General features: G+C 57.0%; 1 protein-coding gene across 1 annotated transcript in view; it reads right to left on the bottom strand.

The window, feature by feature from the left end:
- The window catches only part of LOC144256980 (uncharacterized), a 149,317-nt gene extending 141,542 nt beyond the window's left edge, over positions 1 to 7,775 (bottom strand). The window contains 3 exon segments of the mRNA XM_077802916.1: positions 2,826 to 3,019; positions 3,839 to 4,037; positions 7,660 to 7,775. Of these exon segments, the coding sequence (XP_077659042.1) occupies positions 2,826 to 3,019; positions 3,839 to 4,037; positions 7,660 to 7,775 (509 nt within the window).
- Between the last annotated feature and the right edge of the window lie 5,129 nt (positions 7,776 to 12,904).

Genomic DNA, 12,904 nt, shown 5'->3' with positions numbered 1-12,904 from the left:
GGATCCTGGGTGTGGCCGTATCTGATCTTCCCCAGCACCCATTTTCAGGAGTATCATCGCTGGACCCTTGGTACCACCATATCTAATCTACCCCCAGCACCCGGGTTTGAGGGGTCTTGCCCCTATAGGGGGGCATCCCCTGGTACCTGATCTCCCCTGGCACCGGATTCAAGGTGTCTTGTCCCTAGAGTTGGGCATGCCGTGTAAACTGGGTGCGGTGTACCTGATCTCCTCCTGGCACCTGGTTTGCGAGGTTTTCCCCCTAGAGGGGGAAGTCCCCTGGAGACTGGGTGCGGCCATAACTGATCTCCCCATGGCACCTGGTTTGAGGGGTCACGCCCCTAGAGGGGGGAATCCCCTGAACTCTGCGTGCGGCCATAACTTATTTCCCCCTCGACACCCGGGTACACTGGGTCGCGACCCTAAAGAAAGGAGTATCCTCGACCTTGTGCGCGGTGGTACCTGATCTCCTCCGGGTTCGAGTGGTCTCTCCCCTAGAGAGGGGCGTCCCCTGGACCCTGGGTGCAAGCGTACCTGATCTTCACTGGCACCCAGGTTCCAGGGTTCTCACCCCTAGAGGGGGCGTCCCCTGGTCCCTGTGTGCAACCTTACCTGATGTCCCCCTGGCACCTAGTTTTGAGGGTTCCCGCCCCTAGAGGGGGTGTGTCCACTGGTCCCTGGTGGCCGCCATGCCTGATCTCCACCTCACACCGGTTTCAAGGTGTCTCGTCCCTAGAGGGGGGAGTCCATGGGACCCTGGGTGTGGTATTACCTGATCTCCATTCGGCACCCGGGTTAGAGTGGTGTCTCCCCTACGGGGGTAGTCCCTTGGACCCTGGGTGCAGCCTTATCTGTTCTCCCCTGGCACCCTGCTTCAAGTGGTCTTTTCCCTAGAGAGGGGTGTCCCCTGGACCCTGGGTGCGGCTGTACATGATCTCCCCCTGGCATCCGGGTTCAAAGGTCTAGCCCCTGGAGGAAGGAGTCCCCTCGACCCTGTGTGTTGCAGTACTTGATCTTTCCCTGGGTTCGAGGGGTCTCGGCCCTAGAATGGGGAGGCCCCTTTTCCCTGTTTTCGGCTGTACTGATCTCCCCATGGCACCTGGTTTGAGGGGTCCCTACCCTAGAGGTGGGAGTCACCTGGACCCTGGGTGCGGCTGTACCTGATCTTCCCTGGGACCCGAGTTCGAGCGGTCTCTACCCTAGAGTGGGGAGTCCCTTGGACCCTGGGTGCGACCATACCTTATCTCTCTCTGGCATCTGGGTTCCAGGGTCTCGCCCCTACAAGGTGGAGTCTCCTCCACCCTGTGTGCGGTGGTACTTGATCTTTCCCAGGATTTGAGGGGTCTCGCACCTAGAGGGGGGAATCCCCTGGACCCTGGATCCAGGCGTACCTGATCTGCCCCTGGCACCCTGGATCGAGGTGTCTCGACCCTAAAGAGAGGGACCCCTGGACCCTGGGTGTGACCATACCTGATCTTCCAAGGACACTAGGTTAGAGAGGTCTCTCCTCTAGAGGGGGGGCATCCCCTGGACATTGGGTGCGGTCGTACCTCATCTCCCCTCTGCACCGAGCTCCAGGGGTCTCGCCACTAGAGGGGGTAGTTCTCTGGACACTGGGAGTGGCAGTACCTGATTGCCCTATGCCACCCAGGTTCGAGGTGTCTCGTCAGTAGTGAAGGGCATCCCCTGGATCCTGGGTGCAGCCGTACCTTACTTGATCTCCCCTCCACACCCGGGTTCGTGGGGTCTGTCCCCTAAAGTGAGGAGTCCCTTGGATCCTATGTGCCGCTGTACCTGATCTCCCCCTGCACCCGGGTTCAAGGGATCTCCTCCCTACAGAGGGGCTTCCCCTGGATCCTGGGTGTGGCCATACCTGATCTCGCCTTGGCACCTGGTTCGAGAGGTTTCCTCCCTAAAGTGGGGAGTCCTCTGGACTCTGGGTGTGGCTGTATCTGATCTACCCCCGGCATCCGGGTTCGAAGAGACTCGCCCATAGATGGGGGCATTCCTGGATCCTGGAAGGTGCCATACCTGATCTCCTCCCGGGCATCTGTTTCGAGGGGTCTCTCCCCTAGAGGGGGATTTCCCTGGACCCTGGGTGCGGTAGTACCTTATCTCCCCCTGTCACCAGGGTTCCAGGTGTCTTGTCCCTAGAGGAGGGAGTTCCCTGGACCCTTGGTGCCGCAATACCTGATCTCCACCCCCCACCCAGGTTCTAGGGCTCTTGCCCCTTAGGGGGGAGTTCCCTGGACCCTGGGTGCTGCAGTACCTGATCTTCCTATGCATATAGTTTCCATGGGTCTCACCCCTAGAAGGGGGGTGTCCCTTAGTCCCTGGGTGCGGCCGTACCTAATCTCCCCCTGACACTCAAGTTCGAGAGGTCTCGTCCCTAGAGGGGGTCGTTCCCTAGTCTCAGGGTGCGGTCATATCTGGTCTCCCCCCGCACCGGGTTTGAGAAGTCTCGCACCTAGTGGGGGGAGTCCCCTGGACCCTGGGTGTCGTGGTACCTGATCTCATCCTGGCACCCGGGTTCGAGGGGTCTCTTCCCTAGAGAAAAGAGTCTCTCAGATCCTGGCTGTGGCTGTACCTGATCTCCCTCAGGCATCCGGGTTGGAGGAGTCTTGCCTCTATAGGGGGGCATGCCTGGACCCTGGGTGCTGTCGTACCTGATCTACCCCTGGTATCTGGTCCGAGGGGCTTCTACCCTAAAAGGGGGAGTCCCCTGGACCCTGGGTGCGGCCGTACCTGATCTACCTCTGCACTCGGGTTTAATGGGTCTTGTCCCTAGAGAGGGGTTTCCCCCTGGACCCTGGGTGCTGCCATACCTGATCTCCCACCATCTGGTTTGAGAGGTTTTGCCCCTAAAGTGGGTAGTCCCCTGGACACTGGGTGTGGCCATATTTGATCTATCCCCGGCATCCGGTTTCAAGGAGGCTCTCCCATAGAGTGGGGCATCCCTGTACCCGGGGTGCTGCCGTACCTGATCTCCTCCCGGCATCTGTTTCGAGGTGTCGCTACCCTAGAAGGGGAAGTCCCCTGGACCCTGAGTGCGGGCATACCTGATCTCCCCTGGCACCTAGGTTCGAGGGGTTTCTCCCCTAAAGGGGAGAGTTCCCTGAACCCTGGTGCGGCAATACCTGATCTCCCCCTGGCATCCGTATTTGAGAAGTCTCCCCCCTTAAGGGGCACCCCTGGACCCTGGTTGCTGCCGTACCTTATCTCCCCATGGCATCATGTTCGAAGAGTCTCTTCCCTAGAGGGGGAAGTTCTCTGGACCCTGGATGCAGCTGTACCTTATCTTCCCCGGCACCCGGGTTCCAGGTGACTCGTCCCTAGAGGGGGGAGTCCCTTGGACCCTGGGTGCCATGGTACCTAATCTCCCACCAGCAACCATTTTCCAGGGGTCTCGCCTCTAGAGGGGGGATTCCCCTGTACCCTGTACCTGATCTCCCCATGACACCTGATTGGAGGATTCTTGCCCCTTGTGAGGGAAGCCCCCTAGACCTTGGGTGCAGCCGTACCTGATCTCCCCCAAGCATCTGTGTTCGAGAGTCTCGCCCATTAACGGGGGGGGGGGACCCCTGGACCCTGGTTGCTTCCATACTTGATCCCCCCCCAGCATCAGGTTTCAGGATTCTCTCCCCTAAAGGGGGGATTCCCCTGGAGCTAGGTGTGGCCGTACCTCATATTCCCGGCACCCATGTTCCAAGGATCTCATCCCTGAGGGGCAAGTCCCCTGGAACCTGGGTGCCACTGCACCTAATCTCCCCCGGCACCTGGGTTCGAGGGGTCTCGTCCCTAGTGGGGGTCATCCCCTAGTCCCTGGCTGTGGCCCTACCTGATCTCCCTGAACATCCATGTTCCAAGGGTCTCGCCCCTTAAAGGGGGGACGGCTAGACCTTGGTTGTTGCCATACCTGATCTTCCCCTGGCATATCTGGTTCGAGAATTCTCGTTACTAGAGCCGGGGCATCCCCTGGCCGTTGGTGCAGCCATACCTTATCTCCTACCGACACGTGAGTGTGAGGGGTCTCGTCCCTAGGGGGCGGAGTCCCCTGGACTATGGGTGTGACTGTACCATACCTGATCTCCCCCAGGCTCCCAGGTTCCAGGGGTTTTGCCCCTAGAGGGGGGAGTTCTCTGGACCCTGGGTTCGGCAGTACCTGATCTTCCCCAGCACCCAGGTTCCAGGTGTCTCGACCCTACAGGGGGGTGCCCTTGGTCTCTGGGTGCGGCCATACCTGAAGTCCCCCCAGCACCCAGGTTCAAGGGGTTTTGCCCCTAAAGGGTGGCGTCATCTGTTCCCTGGGTCCAGCCATACATGATATACCCCCACACTGGGTTTGAGATGTCTCACCCTAGATCGGGGGCCCCTGGACCCTGAGTGCGGCCATACCTGATTTCCCCTAAGCACCTGGTTAGAGGGGTCACACCCCTATAGGCGGGAGTCCCCTGGACCCTGGGTGCAGCCATACCTCTTCTCCCCCAAGCATCCTAGTTCGAGGAGTTTCTCCCCTAGGGGTGGGAGTCCCTGGACCCTGGGTGCTGCTGTACCTGATCTTCCCCTGGCACCTAGTTCTGGAGGTTTTGCCCCTAAAGTGGGGAGTCTCCTGGACACTGGCTGGGACAGGAGCTCTCCCTGGCACCCGGGTTCAAGGGGTCTCTTCCCTAGAGTGGGGATTCCCTTGGACCCTGGGTGCGGCTGTACCTTATCTCCCCCTGGCATCCGGGTTCGAGGGTCTCACCCCTAGAAGGAGGAGTCTCCTAGACCCTGTGTGCGGTGGTACTTGATCTCCCCCCGGGTTCGAGGGGTCTCACCCAAGAGGGGGGACTCCCCTGGACCCTGATCTGCCTCTGGCACCCGGGTTTGAGGTATCCTGACCCTAAAGAGGGGGACTCCTGTTCCATGGGTGTGGCAGTATCTTATCTCACAATGGCACCCAGGTTAGAGGTGTCTTGCTCCCAAAGGGGGCCATCCCCTCGACACTGGGTGCGGTCAGACCTCATCTCCCCTGGGCACCGGGTTCCAGGGTTCTCGACCCTAGAGGGGGGAGTTCCCTGGACACTGGGAGCGGCAGTACCTGATCTCCCTGCGGCACCTAGTTTTGAGATGTCTCGCCAATAGAGAAGGGCATCCCCTGGATACTGGGTGCAGCTGTACCTTACATGATCTCCCCCCCCCTGCACCTGGGTTTGAGGGGTCTCTCCCCTAAATAGGGGAGTCTCTTGGACCCTAGGTGTGACCATACCTGATCTCCCCTGGCACCCAGGTTCAAGGGATCTCGTCCCTAGAAAGGGGCTTCCCCTGGACCCTAGGTGAGGCCATACCTGATCTCCCCCTGGCACCTGGTGTGAAAGATTTCGCTCCAAAAGTGGGGAGTCCCCTGTACCCTGGGTTCGGCTTTATCTGATCTACCCCGGCATCCGAATTCAAGGAGTCTCTCCCATAGAGGGGGGCATCAATGGACCCTGGGAGCTACTGTACCTGATCTCCTCCCAGCATCTGTTTCGAGGGGTCTCTCCCCTAAAGGGGGGGTCCCCTGGACCCTGGGTGCGGCCATACCTGCTTTCTCCCAGTACCTTGTTTGAGGGGTCACGCCCCTATAGGGCAGAGACCCCTGGGCCTGGGTGCGGCTGTACCTGATCTCCCCCCGGCATTCTTGTTCGAGGGGTTTTGCCCCTTAAGGAGGGGACCCCTGGATCCTGGTTGCTCCTATACCTGATGTGCCCTAGGCATCAGGTTTAGGGGGTCTCTCCCCTAGAGGGGGGAGTCCCCTGGACCCTGGGTGCGGCCCTACCTGATCTCCTCCGGCACCTGGTTCCAGGGGCTTCATCCCCCTGGACATGGTGCCACCATATCTATTCTCCCCCTGGCACCCGGGTTCGAGGGGTCTTGCTCCTATAGAGGGACATGCCCTGGTCTCTGGGTGTGGCAGTACCTAATCTCCCCTGGAACACGGGTTCAAGCGGTCTCGTCTCTAGAGAGAGGCATCTCCTGTACCCTGGGTGAAGCCATACCCAATCTCCTCTCGGCACCTGGTTTGAGAGGTTTCCCCCCTAGCGGGGGGAGTCCCCTGGACCCTGGATGCGGCCATAACTGATCTCCCATGGCACGTGGTTCTAGGGGTCTCGCACCTAGAGTGGGGAGTCCTCTGAACCCTGGGTGCGGCCATACCTTATGTCTCTCTGACACCCGGGTTCAAGGGGTCTCATCCCTAGAGAGGGGAGTCTCCTGGATCCTGGATGAAGCTGAACCTGATCTCCCCCTGGCACCTGGGTTCGAGAGGTTTTGCCCCTTGAAGGGGGAGTACCCTGGACCATGGAGTGGCTGTACCTGCTCTCCCACTGTCATCTAGTTTGGAGGAGTCTTGTCGCTAGAGGGGGGCGTCCCTGGACCCTGGGTGCTGCCTTACCTGATCTCCCCCTGCATCCAGGTTCGAGAGGTCTCACCCCTAGAGTGGGGAGTCCCCTTGACCCTGGCTTCAGTGGGAACTCCCGAGACACCCGGGTTCGAGGGGTCTCTCCCCTAGAGCGGGGAGTACCCTGGACCCTCGGTGTAGCCATACATTATCTCCCCCCAGCATCTGGGTTCGAGGTTCTCACCCCTAGAGGGGGGAGTCCCTTCGATCTGTGTGCAGCGGTACTTGGTCTCCCCCAGGGTCGAGGGGTCAGGTCCCTAGAGGGAGGAGTCCCTGGACTCTTGGGGCGGCCGTACCTGATGTCCCCTTGTCACCCGTGTTCGAGGGGTCTCGAATCTAAAGAGAGGACCCTGGGCGAAGCCGTACCTGATCTTCACCTGGCACCAGGGTTTGAGGGATCTGGCCCCTAGAAGGGGGCGTCCCCTGGACCCTGGGTGCATCCGAACCTGATCTTCCCCTGACACCCAGGTTTGAGGGGTCTAGTCCCTAGAGGGGGGATTCTCCTGTACCCTGGGTACAGTAGTACCTTATCTCCCCTAGGCACCGAGTTCCAGGGGTCTCGTCCCAAGAGGGGGGATTTCCCTGAACCCTGGCTGCAGCCATACCTGATCTGCCCTCTGCACCCTGGATGCAGCTGTACCTGATCTTCCCTCGGCATAGGGATCAAGGTGTCTTGCACTTAGAGGTGGGTGCCCCTGGACCCTGGATGTGGCTGTACCTCATTTCCCCCCAGCACTTGGTCCGAGTGGTCTCGTCCCTAGAGGGGGGAGTCTCCTGGACCCTGGGTGCAGCAGTACCTGATCTCCCCCTGACATCTGAGTTTGAGGGGTCTCGCCCCTTAATGGAGGGACAGCTGGACCCTGGTTGCTGCCATACCTGATCTCAACCCAGCATCAGCTTCGAGGGGTCTCTCTTCTAGTTGGATTGTCCCCTGAACCCTTGGTGCGGCAGATCTCTACTGGCACCCGCTTTCAAGGGTCTCATTCTTAGAGTGGGGCATCCCCTGGACCATGGGTGCGGCCTTCTCTGATCTCCTCCCGGCACCTGGTTCAAGAGGTTTCCCTCCTAGGCGGGAGTCCCCTGGACCCTGGGTGCGGCTGTACCTGACCTCCCCATGGCACCTGGTTTCAGGGGTCTCGCCCGTAGAGTGGGGAGATTCCTGAACCCTGGGTATGTCCGTACCTTTTCTCGCCGGACACCCGTATTCAAGGAGTCTCGTCCCTAGAGAGGGGGGGAGTCACCTGGATCCTGGGCACGGCCGAACTGGATCTCGTCCTGTCACTCGGATTCCAGTGGTCTCGTCCCTAGATGGGGAAGTCCCCTCGACCTTGTGTGCAGTGGTACTTGATCTCCCCATGAGTTCGAGGGGTCACGCCACTAGAGGGGGGAGTCCCCTGGACCCTGGGTGCAGCCGTATCTGATCTCCCCCCAGCACCATGTTCCAAGGGTCTCCTACCTAGAGGAAGGTGTTTTCTGGACCTTGAGTGCTGCTGTAACTGATCTCCCCCCTTCACCCAGGTACGAGGGTTCTCGACTCTAAATAGGGGTACCCCTGGACCCTGGGTGCGCCATACCATACCTTGTCTCCCCCCTGCACCCAGGTCGAGGGGTTTCATTCCTAGAAGGGGGAGTCCCCTTGACCTTGTGTGTGATGGTACCTGATCTCCCCTGGGTTCAAGCGGTCACGCCCCTAGAGGGAGGAGTACCCTGGACCCTGGGTGCAGCTGTACCTCCTCTCCCCCTGGCACCATGTTGAAGGGGTCTCACCCCTAGAGGGGGGAGTCCCCTGGACCCTGGGTGCAGCCTTACCTGATCTCCCCACTTCACCTGGGTACGAGGGTTCTCGCTCATAAAGTGGGGGACCCCTGGACCCTGGGTGAGGCTCTACCAGATCTTTCCCGGCACCCGAATTCCAGGGGTCACACCCGTAGAGTTGGACATCCCCTGGACCTTGGGTGCGGCTGAACCTAATCTCACACAGACACCTGGGTTGGAGGGATCTGGTCCATAGAGGGGGAAGTCCTCTGGATCCTGCGTGCAGTCATATCAGACCTGATCTCCTGCAGGGACCCAGGTTCGAGGGGTTTCCCCCCTAGAGGGGTGAGTTCCCTGGACACTGGGTGTGGCTGTACCTGATTTTCCCCGCACCCGGGTTCCAGGGGTCTCGTCCCCAGAGGTGGGGGTCCCCTGATCCCTGGGTGTGGGCGTATCTGATCTTCCGCGCGGTGTCGGAGACCACCTCCAACAGGGGGTCTCAGGAGACGAACGGATGGTGAGGAGTCGGCGAAAGAGGGGGTGGAGAAACAACACAGACACCAAAGTGAAGGTGTTGATCCCAATCTTTACTTGTGAAGTTGATCATATATACTTTTCATTTTGGCAGGCTTACAGTACTTTGTGGTTACAAAACAGTAATCATTATTCAAAGAAACAAAATATTACGTAGTTACAATTAGAATAGAAGAATGTATTTTGACTTATGCATAAGCAAGCATTTGTACTTTCAGTTCGCGTTTTGTTTTGAGCTGTTTCTGCTTAGTTAACTTTTAATAATAGTTACAAATGTCCCAAACTATTGGCCTATACCTTGACTATTGTTTCTTGACTTACTGACTGGAACCGGTGCCATGGTTACGGCAAGTGGTTGATTTGTTATTACTTTTAATCAAACAAAAGTAAGAGCACAAACCATTGTGCACAGGAACAAGAACAAGTTGCCCAGTACTAAGCACTAATCTATCTTCTTAACATTAATTTTTCTTCTCTAGATTTTAATTTAATTTCTCAAAAACTTCCTTGACAGGAATACAGGGAGTTTTTCATTAGACATTAACAATCAATTTACACTCCACAGCTGAATCATTGCATTTAGAGCAAACAGATCTATGCTTTAGAAGTAGTTGCATTAATTGGGAAAGTCATGATTTTTCCTTCATACTTAATGGTCATATGAGAAATCACAACTATACTTATTAAAGGAATACAAAAACAAACCAGCCCATTCCCAGAAACATACTGCGCTCCTCCAGAGGATGGACGCCTTGCGCCATCCACCTCAGTAGGGCCTTGCCATTGCCTGAGTCAGGGGAGGGGTGCAGCACCACGGTACCTGATTTGAGGTGTCTCTCCCCTAGAGGGGGGAGCTCTTATACCCTGGATATGGCCGTACCTTATCTCTCCCCGACACCTGGGTTCAAGGGGTCTTGTCCTTAGATGGGGGAGTCCCCTGGATCCTGGGTGCTGTGGAACGGGATCCCACTCCATCACCAGGGTTCAAGGTGTCTCGCCCCTATTTGTGGAAGTTCCCTCGACCTTGTGTGCTGTGTTACCTGATCTCCCCATGGGTTCGAGGTGTTTCACCCCTAGAGGGGGAGTTCCCTGGACCCTGGGTGCAGCCGTACCTGATCTACCCCCTTCACCTGCGTATGAGGGGTCTTGTCCCTAAAGAGGAAGACCCCTGGAACCTGGGTCGGGCTGTACCTTACCTGGTCTCCCCCAGGCACCCACGTTCGAGGGTTTTCTCCCCTACAGGGCGAGTCCCCTTGACCTTGTGTGTGGTGGTACATGATTTCCCCTGGGTTTGAGGGGTCTTGCCCCTAGATTAGGTTGTCCCCTAGACCCTGGGTGCAGCCATACCTGCTCTCCCCCCTTCACCTGGGTATGAGGGTTCTCACCCCTAAAGAGGGGGAACCCTAGACCCTGGGTGGGGCCCTACCTGATCTTCCCTGGCACCTGATTGCCAAGGGTCACGCCCCTAGATTGGGGCATCCCCTGGACCCTGGGTGTGGCCATACTTTATCTCTCACCAAAACCCGGGTTTGAGGGGTCTTGTCCCTAGAGGGGAAAGTCCCCTTGACACTGGGTGCAGCAATACCATAACTGGTCTCCCCGTAACCCAGGTTCGAGGGGTTTAGCCCCTAGAGGGGGGAGTTCCCAGGACACTGGGTGCGACAGTACCTGATCTTCCCTGGCACCCAGGTTCCAGGGGTCTCACCCCTAGAGGGGGACATCCCCTTGTCCCTGAGTGCGGCCATACTTGATGACCCCCAGCACCCAGGTTTGAGTGGTCTGGCCCCTAGAGGGGGCATACCCTGGTCCCTGAGTACGGCCATAACTGATCTAACTCGGCATCTGGTTCTAGGGTTCTCTACCATAGAGGGGGAAGTCCCCTGAACCCTGGGTGCAGCTGTACTTTATCTCCCCCTGACACCCAGGTTCAAGGGGTCTCGTTCCTAGAGGGGGGAGTGCCCTGAATCCTGGGTGCTGGTGTACCTGATCTACCTCCGGCACCCAGGTTCAAAGGCATTCGCCCCTAGAGGGGGGAATCCCCAGAACCTGAGTGTGGCAGTACCTGATCTTCCCCGGCACTCAGGTACCAGAGGTCTCACCCTAGATTGACCATCCCCTGGTTCCTGGGTGTGGCCATTCCTGATCTCCCTCTCACATCAGGTTTGAGGGGTCTCACCCCAAGAATGGGGAGTCCACTGGACACTGGGTTCCCCCCCAGTACCCGGTTTGAGGAGTCTCTCCCCTGGAGGCAGGAGTCCCTTGGACCCTGGATGCAGCCGTACCTGATCCCCCCCACCCCCCACCCTTGTTCAAGGGGTCTCATCCCTAGTGAGGGGTGTCCCCTGGACCCTGGGTGCGGCCATACATGATCTACCCCTGGCATTTGGTTTGAGATGCTCATAAAGTGGGGAGTCCCCTGGAGCCTGGGTGTGGCCTTACCTGATCTACCCCCCACATCTGGGTATGAGAAGACTGGGCCCTCGAAGAGGGGGGATCCCTGGACCTTGAGAGCTGCCGTACCCTATCTCCCCCCAGTATATGGTTCCAGGCCTCTCTACCCTAGAGGGTAGAGTCCCCTGGACCCTGGGTGCAGCCATAAGTGATCTCCCTCAGCTCCCTTGTTCGAGGGGTCTTGCCCTTAGGGTGAGGAGTCCCCTCGACCCTGGATGCGGTGGGAGCCCCCCACCCTAGGCGGGTTCAAAGGGTCTTGCCTATAGAGGGAGGAGTTCCCTGGATCCTGGGTGTGGCCATACCTTATCTCACCCTGGCACCAAGTTTCCAGGGGTCTTGCCCCTACATGGGGGAATTTTCTGGACCCTTTTTGTGGCCATATCTGATCTTCCCCCTTCACCCAGGTATGAGGGGTTTCGCCACATACAAATAAATAAAATAAAGGTATTGTGTCCAACTACTAATAAATAAGAAGAAGGAGGAGGAGGAGGAGGAGGAGGAGGAGGAGGAGGAGGAGGAGGCACAGAAGGAGCCACCAGCCCTGAGGAAGCTGCAGCTCTGGCCACCTTAAGAATTCCTTCCTTCTTTGCAGACTCTGGTGGTCCACCTTCCCATGTGTCTGATGGGGATTCATACCCTCTAGATTATCCCAGGAGACCATATCTAAGATGGTCCACATCACAAGACTGTCTGCAGGAAACATACTCTGTCAAGACCAGGTTTCAGCATACAAATTCACATTCGTTTTTGTGTTAGTCAGCTTTCCTTGACTCTAACAAATACCTGTGTTAATACATTTATAAAGAGAAAAGGACTTCTTTGTTTTTTTTTTTTTTGTTCTGCTTTTGTTTTTGCAGGGAATGCCAGTGCTTGATCTCAGGGTCACTCATCCATGGAGCCAGATCCCCAGCCCTATTTTTTATTTTATTTAGAGACAGGGTCTCACTGACTTGTGTAGTACCTCACTTTTCGCTGTAGCTGGCTTTAACTTGCAATCATCTTGCTTCATCCTCCTGAACCCCTGGGATTATAGGCATGCACCACAGCTCCTGGAAAGAAAAGGATTCTTTTGGCTCACAGTTTTGGAGTCCATGACTGGTTGCTCCGTTGCATTTGGGCTTGTGGTAAGGGAGGACATCAAGACAGAAGCTTGTGTTAGGAAAACCTATTCAGCTCAAGGCCAAGTGAAACAGAGGCACACAGGAAAATACTGGGTTCCTACAATCCTTTGGGAGGTCAACCTCAGTTACCTACAATGCCTACTTGGCGCTCTCTCTCTCTCTCTCTCTCTCTCTCTCTCTCTCTCTCTCTCTCTCTCTCTCTCGTAATATGGATTAAAACCAAGGGTTTTCTACCTACCTAGATATACACCAGTGCTTTTTGACATTTATTTTGAATCAGGTTATGCTAAGTTGCCAAGGCTGGCCTTGAACTTCTGATACTCCTACCTCAGCCTCCAGAATAGCTGGGATTACAGTCTCCCCTAAACTCAGCTAGGTCCCACCACTTAAAGGCTCCACAACCAACACCCAATAGCATCAAGCCAGGGACTAAGCCTTTAACATATGGGCACTGGGTAGATATTCCAGACCTAAGCCATAGCAGCTTACTCACTGATCTCTAATCTTCTCTACTCTCAGGAGAAATTTCACACAGTGCTCGTGCCTCCATCTCTCCAGCCTCAGAGTATCAAACTCTTCACAGTCTCTCAAAGAACCTGAACTAGAGGTACAGAAATAGATAAAA

This window comes from Urocitellus parryii, chromosome 9 (assembly GCF_045843805.1).
Source record: "Urocitellus parryii isolate mUroPar1 chromosome 9, mUroPar1.hap1, whole genome shotgun sequence".
In the NCBI taxonomy this organism is placed as follows: domain Eukaryota; kingdom Metazoa; phylum Chordata; class Mammalia; order Rodentia; family Sciuridae; genus Urocitellus; species Urocitellus parryii.
Note: the sequence above shows the minus strand (reverse complement) of the source record. Positions and strands in the feature narration are given on the sequence as shown.